This window comes from Nomascus leucogenys, chromosome 22a (assembly GCF_006542625.1).
Source record: "Nomascus leucogenys isolate Asia chromosome 22a, Asia_NLE_v1, whole genome shotgun sequence".
NCBI lineage: Eukaryota > Metazoa > Chordata > Mammalia > Primates > Hylobatidae > Nomascus > Nomascus leucogenys.
In genome coordinates, this window is record NC_044402.1 from 133,404,634 (window position 1) to 133,422,409 (window position 17,776).

General features: G+C 43.7%; 1 protein-coding gene across 8 annotated transcripts in view; it reads left to right on the forward strand.

Annotated features, from left to right (window-relative positions):
• The window catches only part of GIGYF2 (GRB10 interacting GYF protein 2), a 164,448-nt gene extending 161,356 nt beyond the window's left edge, over positions 1–3,092 (forward strand). For all 8 annotated transcript variants that reach the window (XM_030803960.1, XM_030803966.1, XM_030803961.1 and 5 more), the window contains one exon: positions 1,261–3,092. In XM_030803960.1, coding sequence (XP_030659820.1) covers positions 1,261–1,328 — 68 coding nt within the window. In that variant the 3' untranslated portion in view covers positions 1,329–3,092. The remainder of the gene's footprint in view (positions 1–1,260) is intronic.
• Positions 3,093–17,776: the final 14,684 nt, after the last annotated feature.

Below are 17,776 nucleotides of genomic sequence, written 5' to 3' on the forward strand. Positions count from 1 at the left end.
TTCTTGCTCTGTCTACTGTGGGAAAGAGAATATGCGAGGACTCTAAGGATCTTAATAGTGTGTCTTCCTTGGAGCCTCTCACCCTGAGTATCAAAAGCTCTGGGCCAGAACTTTCATAAAGTTTTTGACTGGTGGGAAGAAGTATTCCCATTAAAGTGGGTTGAGGTTTAAAGGGGTATTAATCCCACTCAGATTTCAAAGTTATGTGGTCAAGTAGTTACAAAGAACTTAGTGTATACAACCCTCCATGGTAACCCCCCTGCCCACCCCCATCTCTTTTAAAGTAGACCTCCTGCATGAACTTTCCCCCCAGGGCCAGCCCAGCCTGTCCTTGATACACACTCACATCCCATTCTTTCCTCTCATTCTCTGAAGCAGTGGTTTGCAGGGGGGTTTTTTGTTTTGTTTTTTGTTTTGAGACGGAGTCTCGCTCTGTCACCCAGGCTGGAGTGCAGTGGCGCAATCTCAGCTCACAGCAAGCTCCGTTGACTAGGTCCAAGCAATTCTTCTGCCTCAGCCTCCCGAGTAGCTGGGACTACAGGCGCCCACCACCACACCCAGCTAAATTCTTTTCGTATTTTTAGTAGAGACTAGGTTTCACCATGTTAGCCAAGATGATCTCGATCTCCTGACCTCGTGATCCGCCTGCCTCGGCCTCCCAAAGTGCTGGGATTAAGCCATGAGCCACTGCACCCGGTCTGCAGTTCTTTTTAATTGGTGATGCTATTTTGTTTTATTTTCCTTCCTAATTAAGTTATGTCAGAACCCTAAGAAAATAAAGAATCTCTCTCATTGGAAGAATAGAAAACTACTGCTGTGACTTTATTTTGTCTCCCTGTAATACTTCTGTAGTATGCTCAAAAACAAAAGACTGGCCAGGCATGTTGGCTGATGCCTGTAATCCCAGCACTTCGGGAGGCTGAGGTGAGCGGATCATTTGAGGTCAGGAGTTCAAGACCACACTGGCCAACATGGTGAAACCCTATCTCTACTAAAAATACAAAAAAATGAGCCGGGCATGGTGGCATGTGCCTGTAATCCAGCTACTTGGGAGGCTACGGCATGAGAATCTCTTGAACCCAGGAGGTGGAGGTTGCAGTGAGCCGAGATCACGCCACTGCACTCCAGCCTGGGTGACAGAGTGAAACCCTGTCTCACAAACAAACAAACAAACACAGACTTACATTCCAGCTCACCGCCTAGAATTTGAGCCACTTGGTTGCCTGGGTGTGGTCACTCATAGCCAGTTTTTTTCTGCAGGATTTTCAGTCAATGCATCATCGGAGCGACTCAACATGGGTGAAATCGAGACGTTGGATGACTACTGAGCACCTGCCAGTGGACTGGCCATCCCTCTCCTGTCTGCCGACTATGGAGTCTCCACCTTTGGACACAACACTTACTTACCATTTACTCTTTATCACTCTGCAACAAATCACAGAACCGATCATCTCAGGCTTTTTCTTCTGGCCCTTTGTGTCCAAGATTCTTTAATCCATTTTTGTTGGTGAACATCTCAGACTATAGATAAGTGGACTGGACCCTGTGTCTTGGGGGTGGCAGCTGGGATTACTCCCCAACAAGGCTGATTTTAGGCAGCATGTGTTCACTGTGCTGTGATTTCATCTACTGTCTCCCAGAAAGTGTGTGTTGGGATCGGCCATTAGCAGCTTGCTTTCTCTTGTCACTTTTTTTCTTCTATTTTGTTTTTTCTTCTTCTTTTTCCCCCCATCAGGGCAAATGGTCTAACTGGTGCAATCATGAAGAGAGTTAATGGTTAACAGACATTGGCCAGTAACAAAACACCCCATGGACTGTGACTCCGGTATCCAACAGGCAGTCAGAGCTCTCGCGGTCTGAAAGTTGCATTGCCACTGCTAACTTTGGGATTGCATCAGAGAGGCCCTGAGTGGGGTTGAGATGAGGTTGGATTGGTTTGATGTTACACACTCCTCACCTGTTCTTTCTGAGCGTCCTTTCTCTGAAAGGATTTATGTTTTTCTTCGTTAGATAGTGACTTCTGAGCAAGCTGATCTCCCCTGGCATACTCCAACCTGATTGGACAAAGGAAGCTCTATGGCCTGGGAGAGAGACTATTGTTAATTTTTCTTTCTTACAAAAACTGATTTTTCCCATAAATATTTTTACTTCAGAGGACTAGGACCATTTTGTTTTGGGCCCTTCTGCTGAAAATTTGTCTCGTTTAAGAGGCAGCTAGAATCTTTACCATATGTATGAATTTGTATAATTTCGTTTTTGGATAGGGATAAACTTTTGCTTCCGATAAAAGCCTGGAATTTCATCTGGTCCTCAGAGCATTGCGTGTGTGTCTTGCTGTAGCCCGGAAAAGGTTTTGTGTAAAGATTCTGGGATGGCAAGTTGTTTGCCTTTTCTGAAAAGAGAACATACAGAACCTGTCCATCTTTAAGACCTTCATCCATGGAATCTACTATACAGGAGGATGCAGTGGGCTGGAGGGGATGGGCGAAAATGGGAGCGGGAAGCCTGGCCTGGCTTCTGGTCATGGCCTAAAACCTTAAACTTCAAGTAGAAATGTACTCAAGCCCTATTTATAAACAAGTACTTTTCCTGCCTCCACCAAACCCCTACAGAACATCACCTGGAATTGCCACTCACACTGGGTTGGAGTCATTGGGCAGCTGTGCCTGTGCGAGAGGTGCTGTGGTCTGGGCAGCCCCTAAAAAGCACCTTTGCTTCCTGTCATTGTTGCCTGAAGAAGGCTGGAGTTGCTCTGAGAGCAGTTTGGGTTTGGAGTATTATATTTGGCTTCTATTTTTATTATTTTGGATCACCATTCTCCCTATCCCTTCTTGCCTCCCTCCCTTCTAAACATGTATAATAACTATACAGAGACTGCTACAAAATTGTATATAGTTTTTGGATCAAATAGCATGAGGGGAGAGGAAACCATTAAAAATTGGGGCTCCTACTCTCCTTTGCTTTGTAAATTCAAAAGTGGGGGTTGGATAAGAGGGATAGTTAAAATGTTTACAAAACTTTAGGCTCCCTCGGAACTTTTGCCAGTGTGGAGGAAAATAAAAAAGAACTTAAATAAAACCTGATTGTATTCTATCTGAGTGCACCTCTTGTACTCACCTTTATGGAGGCTGAGTTCTGCACTAAACTGTTCCTCTTGGTACCATGGAAAAGCTCCAAGCACCCAAGACATGGAGGCAGCCATGGCTTCTTTCTATTCCAGACCACGTAGCACTGGCTGGTTCTGTATTTGAGAATGTAGAGGTCAAGGCAGATGTCGGTAAGTTTGACCAAATATCTTTTCTCTTTTGACTGTCCCTTTCTGCTAACGTGGATCAGCTCCTGCCCTCATACCACAGACACACCCTCTCTGAACACACCCCTCCAGAGCTTGCCCACACCTTCCCAACTAGACTCTGTGTGTGTATTCAGGAAAAATGAAAATAAATTTTAAAAAATTGGGAGTGGAATGGGCAGATTAGGGGGAACAAAGTCATTTTGGTCACGGAACATCCATTTGCTTAACCAAGGAGACTTGCTTCTATCTGAGGAATTTCCCACTTAGTAGAAAGAAACACTCTTCCCTGGGAATGTTTGTTGCTGTCTCTCTCAATTCTATTCTCTTTCATATTCTCGTTTGCTCACCCTTTCACTTAGAGCCACCGTTTTCTCATCCCGTTCTATGAACTTATTTCCAAATTCTCCTGACTCTGCCTGAGTTTTGAAGTATTTGTTTTGTACACTCTGCTTTCAGTTTTTTGTTTGGTTGGCTTTTTTGGAGATGGGGTCTTGTGATGTTTTCCATGCTGGTCTCGAGCCCCTGGGCTCAAGTGATCCTCCCACTTCAGCCTCCTGAGTATCTAGGACTACAGGTGTGTGCCACCATGCCCAGCTCCAGTTTTGTTGGTTGATTTGTTTAAATTCAGAGATTTAAAAACATCCCAGACAAGACAGTTTGACTATGGAGACTGTCCCCAAGCAGGTTGGTGTGCTGGTGGCTGCTGTGCATAACAGATTCCCTCCAGATTGGCTTACAACAGCCACTTCATTCTGTGGGTCAGGAATTTGGATAGGGCTCAGCTGGGTGGTTCTTCTCCTGGGGTCTTCTTTGGTTGCGGTCAGATGTCTTCCGGGGCAGCATTCCTATGAAGGCTTAATGAATTAGGCAAGCTGTCCAAGATGGCTCACTCGTGTAATGACAGTTGACGTTGGCTGTAAGCTGGGAACTCAGCTGGGTTGATGACTGGAGGAGCTTATGTGTGTCGTCTCCGGAATGGCAGCTTCAGAGGAGTTGAACTTAGGTGGTGATTGGCTTCCCCCAGAGAACCAGGCAGAAGCTGTGTTACCTTTTCGAGCTCTTAGCTCAGGAGTCACATAGAGTCACTTCTGTGACACTGTATTCCATCAAAGTAGTCACAAACCCACTCAGATTCAAGAGAAGGGAGCATGGCCCTCTCCCTGCAACCCCCCCTCCCTTGATGAAAGGAGTGGCAAGGTCACATTGGAGAAGAGCATTTGGGGTGGGAGATATTAATAGCCGTTTTTGGGAAATATCTGCATAAAATGAGTTTATGCATACCTGAAGGACTTTATTTTCATTGGCTTTAAGTTGAGGGTTTTTGTTTTTGTTTTTGTATTGGAGATGGGTTCTTACTATGTTGCCCAGGCTGGTCTCAAACCCCTGGGCTCAAGTGATCCTGTTGCCTCAGCCTCCCAAGTAGCTGGGACTACAGCTATGTGCCAGTGCACCCAGCTTGTTTGTTTTAAATTTTAGGATAGATAATGGTACTTCTGGCTTTATTTAAATAATTTTTTTTAGGGAAACCATTATATTTATACATGCATATATTTTTATATATACAAATATGTATATAAAAGTATATGTTTTACATTTTCAATATATATATAATATATACATATATGTTATATACGTATATATATTCTACCCTACTTTAAAATTGACTGATAACAAAATTGGTAATTTTGTATAAAATGCCCCTGTGCATTATTAATAAAAGTATGTGAATGACTCTAATTAAACAGAAGTGATTCTTTGAAATGAACATATTTCTATACTGTCCTTCCAATATGTGACGTAGATCATTTTCAACAGAGTAGCAGGCAAGCACATTCTACAGAGAGTAAAGTACACTCAGAGCACATTCCAAATGAAAGTTGGCCTTATAGTTGATGAGTTTCTTAGAACAACAAAAGCCCAGCTGTGAAGGGTGACTTTGGTCCTGCGTGAGTTCAGTCTCTGGTGAGGAAGCTGCAATGCTTTCTGAGACCCTGGAGAGTCTGGGAACCTTGAAGCAGCCAGATGTGTGATACTTATTTGCAGGTGTTGCCTGAGAACGATGGACACGTATAGCTTTTGGTAGTGCTGGTGGTTTTGGACTGGGAGCCTAAAACCTTCAAGAGGACAGTTTCCCTCCAAAGAATTAATCAGTGGGAATGTTTTGCAACCAAAGTGTCAGCCATAGCAGTGGGGCACCACATGGGAGAAACAGCATATAGATGCTGGCAAGGAAGAAGTGGGCTCTTTACCTAATAGCTGATCTTCGACCTAAAAGCTGTCATTGCATTCCCTTTCATTGCTGCCAAAGTGATGACATCATGGGGATGGAACTCATGATCACCTCCACACTTGGTTCAATCCAGCTGATCATAACAAGCAGAGACATCACCTCTTAAGGACTGTTACTTGTCCCCCAATTGTAGGAGTGGAAGGTTAGTTTCCCTTGTCAACAAATTGCCTTTTTATTTGAATTTCTCTTTTAGCATGAGAAATGCTCCTGGGAATGGTCAGTGGGTCGGTATTGGGTTTGGTTGCATCTGACAGAAAATACAAAGTCAACAGTGACAATAAAATCACTTATTTTCAAGTGAAATAGGTCATAGGTCCAAGGCTTGTGGGGTGGCCCAGGGACCCAGATTCTTTGTTTCAGCATCCTGATTGTGGCTTTCTTCCTCTGACTCATGATCCAAGGTGACTGTTACAGCACCAGCCATCATGCCTATATTCCGAGCAGGAGGAAGGAGTGGGATGAGGCAAACAGCACACCTTCCTGCTCAGCCCTGTTTAAGGAGCTTTTTGGGGAGGGCTATCCAACATCTTAAGTCTTACCAGCCAGAATGTAGATATGTAACTATAGTTAGTTGTGGAAGTTTTGAGGTTTTAGTTGAGTGCTTTCATCCCCAAATGTCATTGGGATCCTGTTGAGAAACTGGGAAAACGGATGCTACATTGGCAATTGCAGTCTCTACCACATCCTCTGCAGTCTTCTGTTTTAAAGTGGGAAATGTGGGATGGTTTGTGCACACTGATCATGGGAAAAGAGTCCTCGTGGGTACCCTAGTTTTGCCTGTGGACTGAGGATCTTAGGCTTTCCCAGTGAGGGGACTCAGCAAGCTCTGGTTTCTGTTCCTGTGCAGCCAGGGACCCAGAGCAGGTGCCAGTGACCCAGCCCTGCTGTGTATTTTATTTCCTAATTCTCCATAGAATCTGGGGTTTGTTATTTTGTTTTGTTTTGAGACAGAGTTTCGCTCTGTCGCCCAGGCTGGAATGCACTGGCACGATCTCAGCTCACCACAACCTTCGCCTCCCGGGTTCAAGCCATTCTCCTGCCTCAGCCTCCTGAGTAGCTGGGATTACAGGCATGTGCCACCACGCCCAGCTAATTTTTGTATTTTTAGTAGAGACCGTGTTTCATCATGTTGGCCAGGCTGGTCTTGAACTCCCAACCTCAGGTGATATGCCTGCCTTGGCCTCCCAGAGTGCTGGGATTACAGGCATGAGCCACCAGGCCAGGTGACAAATACTACTTCTAGGCCATTTTGCAAGGGAGAAGGGCATTCGTGGGCACATATGTAGATGCAGTAGAGCATATGAAATCAGAGTAAACACCTTCTTAGATGTCTTATAATTAGTGCAAAGAAGTAACCCTTAGGCAATGTGGAATGGGTTCCAGGAGGCTGCATGTAAGTACCACCCTCATTATTAACCAGTTTTTTCTGTCGTGTCTCTGGTCCTCAGTTTCATTGTCTGTTAGATGAGGTGATTGGCCCAGATCACCTAAAGAACTTGAAACAATCAGTCCCTTAGCTCCATGTCCCAGAGTCTGTAATCTGGGGTGGGACCGTGCATTGGAAATTATTTTCAAATTCCCCAGAGTTCTAAATGGACAGCCTCAGTGGGGACTCACCAGCCTAGTCTAGCTCTGAGATTTCAGCTCCAGCATCCTAGTGTGTGTGTGAGAGTGTGAGGCATGTGTGCCGCAGTAAACTGCTGACACTTGGCTTCTTGACGGTGTGTGACGAGTAACCCTTTGCAGTTTTACTGAAGGAGACCCAAGTTGAAAGGCAAGCTTGGTGAGCCTTGCGTAGGGGGACAGTCACCTGCCTGGATTTTCTAACTTTGGTAACATGAAATGGAGCCTTAAGCAGGTCAGGGTCCTATTGTGAAACAGAAACCACCCTAGATGAACATAAAGAAAAAGAATTGATGTTTGAAGTGTTGGGAGCAACATGGGGGAAAGTTACTGAAAGGTTAGTAACTGTAGGGAAACCACTAACACTATGTCCACTCGTCCCATTCGTCAGTTGTTAAGTCCATTTGTAGGTGATACTAACTTCAAGTTCAGTCTCGCCTAACTATTTGATATCTTAAGGAATACATTGTATTTATGTAAATTAGTGGGGGAAAGTAGGGAAAAGTTGGTTCATATCTGCAAACATGTATGTATATATAAGAAGGAATAAAATGCACATCGCTGCCACGGTTCTTGTTTCTGTCCCTGGTTGTGGAGGGTGTTGGCTTAAGGCCTTTACTAAGTTCCACTCCCCCTTTGCCAGCCCCTCAATTTGTTGGGTGGCCTGAACCTTCATTTGTGAGCGGTCTGAGTCTTTAGCAGTCCTGAGGTCCCTGGGTTGTGGTCATCTTCAATTAGTTTTTTCCCAAGGCCAGTTTTTCTTTTTAATGAAAATGTTCTAGGGAGTGATGGAAAATGTGAAAGCTAAAATAAATAAATAATAAAAATAAAAAGAATCAAACATACATAGAAGTAGACTAGTGTAACAAACTCCTACCTAATATAACCTGGCTTCAACGATTATTGACATTTTGCCCATTTTGTTGTATTTATCCCAGTTTGTTCTCTTAGAATATTTTAAACCAAATCCTAGATATTATGTCACTCATAAAATAATATATATGATAAAAGAGGACATAGAAAAAGAACAACCCACAATGCCTTGTCACATTAACAACACATCAGGTCCATAGATGACTTTCTCAGATTGTCTCAAAGGTGTCTTTTTACAAAGTTTGAATGAAAATCAAAACAGTGTTCATTGCATTTGGTTGATACGCTTTAAGTCTCCTTTAGTCTTAACAGTTCTCCCTACAAAAAGAAGAAGTTGAAAAACTGGATCATTTATTGATGGAACATTCCACATTCTCTGGATTTAGCAAGAAGTGTCTTAATGTTGTCAATTTCTTCATCCCCCCCACCTCGCCATGTTTTCTGTGAATTAGATCTACAGGCTTGACTAAAACCAGGTTCTCCCTTCCCCCCTCACAAGAATCCTTTGTTGGTGGCGTGGTGTCCTTCCCGCTGTATCACAGTCACACTGTATTGTCTGGTGGTTCCAGTTTTACTGATGTCACAATTCATCAGTTCTGTTGCTATCAGGTTGATTCCTCCAGTATAAAAGTCCTGTTGCTCTTACATGTAGCAGTTTCAACATTCCTTGATGACAATTGCCTAGATATATAATTAGTTGAAAAATTGTGATTTTTGGTGGTGAGGGTTACTTGTATTTTGAAATAATTTGACTTTAAGTTGCAAGAACAGTACAAAAGACTTGCACATAACCTTCACCCAAGTCCTCTAGTTGTTAACATTGGACCATACCTGCTTTATTTTCTCTCAATAACTATAATCTCATGATAGCTTTTTTTTTAATGTAAACCATTTGTGACTAAGTTGCATACATCATGTCCCTTATTCTTGAACCCTGGTGTGTTTCCTCAAAATGAGGACATGCTCCCACATACCACAATACAGTTATCAAAATTAGGAAATTTAACAATACAATACTGTTAATAGCCAAGCTACATTCATATTTCATCAATTGTTCCACTAATTTTTTTTTTTCAGACAAGATCTCAATCTGTCACCCAAGCTGGAGTGCAGTGGCCTGATCATAGCTTATTGCAGCCTTGAACTCCTGGGCTCCAGCCATCCTCGCCTCAGCCTCTTGAGTAGTTGGGACTATGGGCACATGCCACCGTACCCAACTAATTACTATTATTTTTGGTAGGGACAGAGTCTCACCATGTTGCCCAGGTTGCTCTCGAATTCCTGGCCTCAAGCAATTCTCACACCTTGGCCTCCCAAAGTGTTGGGATTATAGGCATGAGCCACTGCACCCAGGCCACTAATATTTTTAATACAAGCAAAAAGGCACCGGATGTCATTAATGATCACTTTTTGTGTTTAGTTGTCATGTTTTTGAGTCTCCTTTAATCTGGAACAGGTCCTCAGTCTGTCTTAGTCTTTTGCACCTTAACATTTTTTTTAGAGTGGAGGGCAGTTGTTTTTTAGAGTGTCCTCCATTTGGATTTGTCTGATATTTTCTCATGATTTGATTGTGATTATGCAGTTTTGACAGGAATACTACAGAGTGATGTTATGTCCTCAGTTCATCACATCAGGAGACATAAGAAGTCCATTTGAGCCATACTGGTGATGTTTACTTAGTTTAGGTGGTGTCTGCCAGATGTCTCTACTGTAAAGTAACGATGTTTGTCTTTATGGGAGACACTGTTGAGACTACATTTCTTCATCAAACTTTTATCCATTGATGATTCTTAATTGAACATTTACCAAGGTGCTTGCAAGCATTACTTCTACATTGATTAGTCAACCTTCTACTATAAGGAATACTTTTTTTTTTTTTTTTTTTTTTTTTTTTTTGAGATGGAGTCTTGCTCTGTTGTTCAGGCCGGTGGAAATTTCAGCTCACTGCAGCCTCTGCTCTCGGGTTCAGGCGATTCAAAGACAGGGTTTTGCCATGTTGGCCAGGCTGATCTTGAACTCCTGACTTCAAGTGATCCACCCACCTCAGCCTCCCAAAGTGCTGGGATTACAGGCATGAGTCACTGTGCCCGGCCAGGAAGAGCTTTTCATACACACACGCATGCATACCCTCTATATATTAGCCACAATCTGTTAGTATTTTTCATGCACAAATTGTCCATTTAGAGCTGGCTTCTCTGTCCTTTTGCCATATTGCCATCATTCTTTGAGCACTTTTTCACTTTGGCACCGGAAATTCTAGGCCCATCATCTACTTTTCCTTTATCATATGTGGAATTAGTCATTTCTCCAAAGAGCACTGTCTCCTTTTAGTGGGGAATGGTATCTAAAAACCAAAACCTGGCCGCTGGATGGGCTCATTGCTAGTGTGGTATCACTGCTTCTAGACTGTCCACAGTAAGATAGGGTGTTTACGTATGTGTATAGGTACAGAAACATTTGTGTATCTACACCTATCTGTGTATTCATGCTGAGATCTGCAATTCCAGTACAAATGCCACAGGATTCATTCTAATCTCTCCTTTTCATAGTTGTAATTCCCTTCAGCAGTGAGAAACCTCACACTCCCTTATCCTCAGTGTTTTTGCTTTTGCTCATTAACATGAACTTTATTGCCTTTATCCCTGCTCTCTTACTGGCCCTACTTTTTTGCTTGTGCTTTCTGGGATCACCACCTATATAAGTTCCCTGTGCCCAGATCTTTGTCTTAAGGTCTGCCTTAGGGAAACCCAAACGCAGATAGCTCCCAGCAGTTTCCATTGTTAAATTCGTTTCGTAGGATATATTCACTTTGGCCAAGGACTGCACCCTTCTTTTGGTAGCTGTGTAGCTGTGTATTGCTTGGCATGTTTTGTGGACCTGCACTCAATAACTACTTGTTGAATAACTGATATGTTTTGAGAAAATTTTTAGTATTTACCAAGAATCTAAGTTTTTAGTAAGTTAAATTAGAGGAAATTCTATGGTATTTTTCACCACAGTTTATGAGATTAATTTTCTATTTGTACGCCTATTACGTTCAAGTTTGGGACACATGCACAAAGGTCTGAACGCCCTTTGAAAAAAAAAAGTGGGTTTTGTTTTTGTTTTTGTTTTGATAAGGAGTCTTGTTCTGCCACCCAGGCTGGAGTGCAGTGGTGCGATCTCAGCTCACTGCAACCTCTGCCTCCCAGGTTCAAACAGTTCTCCTGCCTCAGCCTCCTGAGTAACTGGGATTATAGGCACCCACCCCTATGCCTGGACAATTTTTATATTTTTAGTAGAGACTATTATAAAGACATTATAAAAATGTTTGTATTTTTAGTAAAGACAGGATTTCACCATGTCTCTCACATTCAGTAGAGATGGGGTTTCATCATGTTGGCCAGGCTGGTCTCGAACTCGTGACCTCAAGTGATCCTCCCATCTCGGCCTCCCAAAGTGTTGGGATTACAGGCGTGAGCCACAGTGCCTGGCCAAGCCTGAACACCCTTTGGAAAATTTAGCCTAGGTACTAAAACTTGTGAAAATGAGCCATAAATTGGGTTTATTTCTAAAAAATAGCTTCACACTTCCTTGGTGTTTTTGTTGGGGAATCACCTGTCTGTCGAATGACTAGTACTACTGTGCACTTCCATAATCCTCAGTATTTCCTTATTTGCTAAATCCTAGGATATACCAAAGTGGTTACAGAATTGCTAACCCATACCAAGAGAGACAAGCTTTCTAAACTAGAGTTCTATACGTGTTAGCTCTAACTAGAGACAAGTTTTCCAAGTAGAGTTCTATACTTGTTTAAAGACACTCCAACATTATAAAAATACATATGTATAGGATTATTCATTGCAGCTATCTGTAATTTTAGACTTTTTGTCTGGTCTAAGAGTATTTTTTTCTACCTTTAGCATACTTATAATAATCATTTGAAATACAATTCCTTGTCTTGAAATTCTTAATTTTATCTTTGAAATTTGAGTTTTATAAGTAAAGTCTGATGGAGCAGAGGAGCACGCAGCAGCAGCTTGCAGCCTTGGCTCACGCCTCATCTTGCCTCTCCAGGATGGGTTCTCAGCCCACTCCTGCCCCTGGGCAGCCTCCCTCCCTCCCTGTCATCCATATGTCACTTGACTTCCATACACTTTCACTTTGGTAAACACAGTGGCATTTTGAGTATCCAAAGATGAGTGTCAACAAAAAGCCAATGTCTAGTGATCCCTGAAATACAAATGCATCTCCTTCCCGCCAGTGCCCAGCTATTCTGGTCCACGACTGCCTAAACCTTTGAGGAAGATTTTGAAGAAGATTTACTGTCTATACTTGTGGCCATCTTGCAGGGTCCTTCCTTAAAGATAAATTGCCTCCCTTTCTATCAAGAGATTTTGGTTCTGGGAACCAAGTGAGAACCTTGATGCTCCATTATAGTAAATACAGATTTCTGCTCACCTGTTCATTTTTGTATATCAAGTAATACATTAGTAGACTGGTTGGCTGTTTTATTCCTAGGGATCAAAATATTCTGAAGGTCATTTCATCTTTTTTTTTTTTTTTTTTTTTTTTTTTTTTTTTTTTTTTTTGAGATACCACCTCCACCTCCCGAGCTCAAGCAATTCTTGTGCCTCAGCCTTCTGAGTAGCTGGGACTACAGGTGTGCACCACCACGCCTGGCTAATTTTCGTATTTTTAGTGGAAATAGATTTTCGCCATGTTGGTCAGGCTGGTCTTGAACTCCTGACCTCAAGTGATCTGCCCGCCTCAGCCTCCCAAAGTGCTGGGATTGCAGGCGGGAGCCACGCACCTGGCCAGGTCATTTCATCTTTGCCATCCATGGCAGGGTTTGCATCCACCTGGCCTCTGGCAGTTCAGTGCTGCCGCTTGGCCTCTGCTGCTTTAGAATCACATTATTTCCTCTGAAATCAGTGATCCCATCATCAACTCTGGCCTACAAAAATCTGCCACAACCTATCTTTTTAAAGTTGCCAGTCTTAACTAATGCATCTGTCAGTGTCTCAGTGAGTAGAGTGTACTATGGGACCTACTGAGAACTTAGTGGGGTCACCGAAGATAAATCCACCCCAACATTCCTTTCTTACTAAGCCATTGGTATCCCTTCTTCATTAAGTTAGGCGTCTCAATCTCATAGCATCCAGGCTATTATTGAGCCTAGGTTTTGGTCAGCCAGCCAAACACAGCTGCTCCTAGATGCTTAGGTTGAAACATTAAATTCAGACTTCACTAAGCACACCCCTGTCTAGAATGTGGCCTGATCTAACGTCATACTCACATCCTGCCTATTTAGTCTGACACCTTAGAATTCATTCCCACACCTCGTTTCTATTAATATAAATTAGCAAAATTCGTATCTTACTAGCTTGATACTTACTAATTTATTGCTAGCATGCATTAACAGTAGTTTTAGTTTGTGCTTATTTCCTCCTAAGTCAGACTTTGTGCTTGCTCTCCCTAGGAATGCTGATACCTGATTCTAATTATGGATATGGAGGCAAGGAGAAGTTGTTAGGGTAGGTCTTGACAACACCCTAAAATGGGGTTGTCCCTTGCAACAACCCTATTTTCTTGCAAGGGAACTTAACAGATGTGATTATTATTCAAACAACAAAAGGCTATTCAGACAGGGGAGAAGTGCCTGCTGCTTCTGCAAGGGAGGCCTGAAGATTTGTGGGTGGAAGATCCTCATATTTCCATTGTAACTCTCAAGATCTCACTCCTTTCCAATCAGTGCCTTAAGGGAACTTTGGGCAAGGCTATGAATTCACCTTGACATTGTAGTTCTGCAACTCATGCATAATTAAATTTTGGGACTGATTTGCTGCCAATCATGCCATTTGCTACAAAAAAAGATCTTGGCTGGATGTGATGCCTCACACTTGTAATCCCAGCACTTTGGGAGGCCAAGTTGGGCAGATTGCTTGAGCCCAGGAGTTCGAGACCAGCCTGAGCAACACAGCGAAACCCTGTCTCTACAAAAAATACAAAAATTATCCAGGCATGGTGGTGCACACCAGTGGTCCCAGCTACTTGGGAGGCTGAGGTGGGAGAATGACCTGAGCCCATGAGTTTTGAGGCTGCAGTGAGCTGAGATCATGCCACTGCATTCCAGCCTGGGCAATGGGAGTGAGAACTTGTGTTAAAAAAAGAAAAGAAAAAAAAAAGGGAGAGATCTTTAAAAGACTACCATAGAAATGCTCTAGTTATCTGATCATGCCTTGACCTTAGAACTGAAAGCCCTGAGCTTGTCATTTTCTTTCTGTGAACACACAATGCTGTAAAAAGTAGCCAGTTGACTTCACTATCCCTTTGCTCATTATCACCACCATAAACGTCAAGTGCAGCATCCTTGGTTCTTTAAATCTTGTCTTCAGTGGATACTTCATGCTGAGCAACCACAAATATTTACATATTGACATGCCATATATTGCCAGTATCTCATTTTCCACTGGCAAACAGGTCTTCACTGCATTCAACCTCAAGTCAGAAACAGATCTTTGAGGGTCTCTTTTCTGGGGCCATTCCAGGTACCAAGTATAATACTGTACTGGTCAGAGTCTGGGTAGGAAACAGAGACCACTCTAAGTATTTCAAACAGAAGAGATTCAACACAGGAATTTGTTACAGCAATGTTTAAAGGACTGAAGGAGCAAAAGAGGGAACGTAAGGTTACTCAAAAAAGTCACTTTAGGCCAGGTGTGGTGGCTCACACTTGTAATCCCAGTGCTTTGGGAGGCCAGGTCAAGGGGGATGGCTTGAGCACAGGAATTCAAGACCAGCCTGGATCACAACAGAGTGAGACCCCATCTCTACAAAAAATAAATAATTATCCGGTACCAGCTGAGGTGGGAGGATTGCTTGAGCCCAGGAGTTCAAGGCTGCAATGAGCTATAATTGTGCCACTGCACTCCGGCCTGGGCAACAGAGAAAGACACTGTCCAAAAAAAAAAGACAACTGGCCGGGTGAGTTGGCTCATGCCTGTAATCCCAGCACTTTTGGAGACCAAGGCTGGCAGATCATTTGAGGTTGGGAGTTCAAGACCAGCTGGCCAACATGGTGAAACCGTGTCTCTACTAAAAATACAAAAATTAGCCGGATGTGGTGATGGGCACCTGTGATCCCAGCTACTAGGGAGGCTGAGGCAGGAGAATCGCTTGAACTCGGGAGGCAGAGGTTGCAGTGAGCTGAGATCGCACCACTGTACTCCAGCCTGGACAACAGAGCAAAGTCTCAAGACAAAAAAAAAAAAAAATCAGTCACTGTAACTAGGAAGTCGATAACAACCTCGACTGAGGAGCAGAAATTACTCAGAGGACAGAACACTGTCCACTAAGGCTCCTGGTGTCACAGTCCAGCCGCTTGAGGAGGATCCAGGAGCCTACACTTCTAGCCATCTGTCACTGTCCCTGCAGCCACCACCACCTGACTTTTTGTCACTGATGTTGCTCTAGCCAGTGCCGCTGCTGCCACCCAAGACATTGTCAGAAATCTGAAGCAGAGTCACGTCTCCCTTCCCACCTTCCATCTCCTGCCACTGTCCTCCACCAGCAGACCCTAACAGGCAGGCAGCTGGCAAGAAAGTGTCAGGAGTGTGATTCCACGTGGCCTTGCTACAGTACATAGCAGAGCATGGAAAGAGGGGCAGGGGGTGAGAGCAAAAGCTAAGAAATGAGTGAACGATGGCCAGGCATGGTGGCTCACGCCTCTAATTTCCAGCACTTTGGGAGGCCAAGGCGGGTGGATCACCTGAGTTCAGGGGTTCGAAACCAGCCTGGCCAACATAGTGAAACCCTGTATCTACTAAAAATACAAAAAGCAGCTGGGTGTGGTGGTGGGTGCCTGGAATCCCAGCTACTCGGGAAGCTGAGGCAGGAGAATCACTTGAACCTGGGAGGCGGAGGTTGCAGTGAGCCGAGATTGCACCTCTGCACTCCAGCTTGGGTGATAGAGTGAGACTTAGTCTCAAAAAAAAAAAGAAAAAACCCGGGTGTGGTGGCTCACGCCTGTAATCCCAGCACTTCGAGAGGCCAAGGCAGGCGGATCACAAGGTCAGGAGATCGAGACCATCGTGGCTAACACGGTGAAACCCCATCTCTACTAAAAATAAAAAAAAAAAAAAAAATGAACTGGGCATGGTGGCGGGTGCCTGTAGTCCCAGCTACTCAGGAGGCTGAGGCGGGAGAATGGCGTGAACCCTGGAGGCGGAGCTTTCTGTGAGCAGAGATAACACCACTGCACTCCAGCCTGGGCGACAGAGCGAGACTCTGTCTCAGGAAAAAAAAAAAAGACAAAAAGAAAAAAAAAAATGAGTGAATGAGTGAGAAAATAGTTAATGTTAAATCTATCCCAGAAGTTCCTGCTGCTGATGTGATTCACATATGAAGTTCCTGCTGCCAGGCTCGGCATGGTGCTACATGCTGGGACTGCATTGGTAAACGCAAAAAGCCCCCACTATCCTTGAGCAATCACAGGCTGAAGACAGACCGAAAAACAACCCTTCATCTGGAGGCACCATTACATATACCTGACAAAAGATTTTTTACCTGGAATAAACCAAAAACTCTAAAAATAAATTTTAAGGTGTAGACCACCCTAATAAGTACAAAGGCAAAAAAATAGAGCAGCCTCTTCCCAAAAGTGAATATTCCTGGGGCCAATAAACATGGAAAGGTGTTCAACTTTTTTTTTTTTTGAGATATTGTCTCGCTCTGTCGCCCAGGCTGGAGTGCAGTGGCGTGATCCTGGCTCACTGCAAGCTCCACCTCCTAGGTTCACACCATTCTCCTGCCTCAGCCTCCTGAGTAGCTGGGACCACAGGCGCCCGCTACCACGCCCGGCTAATTTTTTGTATTTTTAGTAGAGACAGGGTTTCACCATGTTAGCCAAGATGGTCTCCATCTCCTGACCTCACGATCCACCTGCCTCGGCCTCCCAAAGTGCTGGGATTACAGGCGCGAGCCACCGCGCCCAGCCTGTTCAACTTCATTAGTCATGGAAATGCAAATTAAAACTACAATAGGGTACCACTACATACCTATCAGAATGACTACGGATAAAAAGACTGGCAATGCCTAGTAATGATGAGGATGCGGGGCAACTGGAACTCTCCTGCTGGTGAGAGCAGAGACTGGAGCACACACTTTGGAGACCTGCTTAGCAGTATCTAAAGCATCTAAGCATGTACTTACCCTTGACCTAGTTATTCCATCTTTAGTTAAACAACCAAGGAAAATTAGCACCTCCATCCACAAAAAGACATGCACGAGAATATTCATAAGAGCTGCATTCATAAAAGCCCAAACCTAGAAACAACTCAAATGGATATGGAGAGATAAATGGATGAAGTGGGTAAGAGAATGGGTAAACTGGCATATTCATATAATTGAATACTATGCAGTTGGAAAAATGAATGAGCTACTGCTACACACAACAACGCGGAGGAAGCTCATAGACAATGTTGAAGTAAAATAGCCGGACACAAGAGTTCGTATGAGTCCATTTTTTTGAAGTTCAAGAGTAGACAAATGAAGCCATGAAGGCAGAAGACAGAAGAGAACGTTGCGGGTATGACTGGGGTGGGCACAGGGAGCCCTGCTGCTGTGCTGGGAAGGGCCTCTACTGATTTTGGTGGTGTTTAGCCAGGTGTGTATGTATATAAAAGCTCATCAATTGGTAAACATAAGATTTGTGC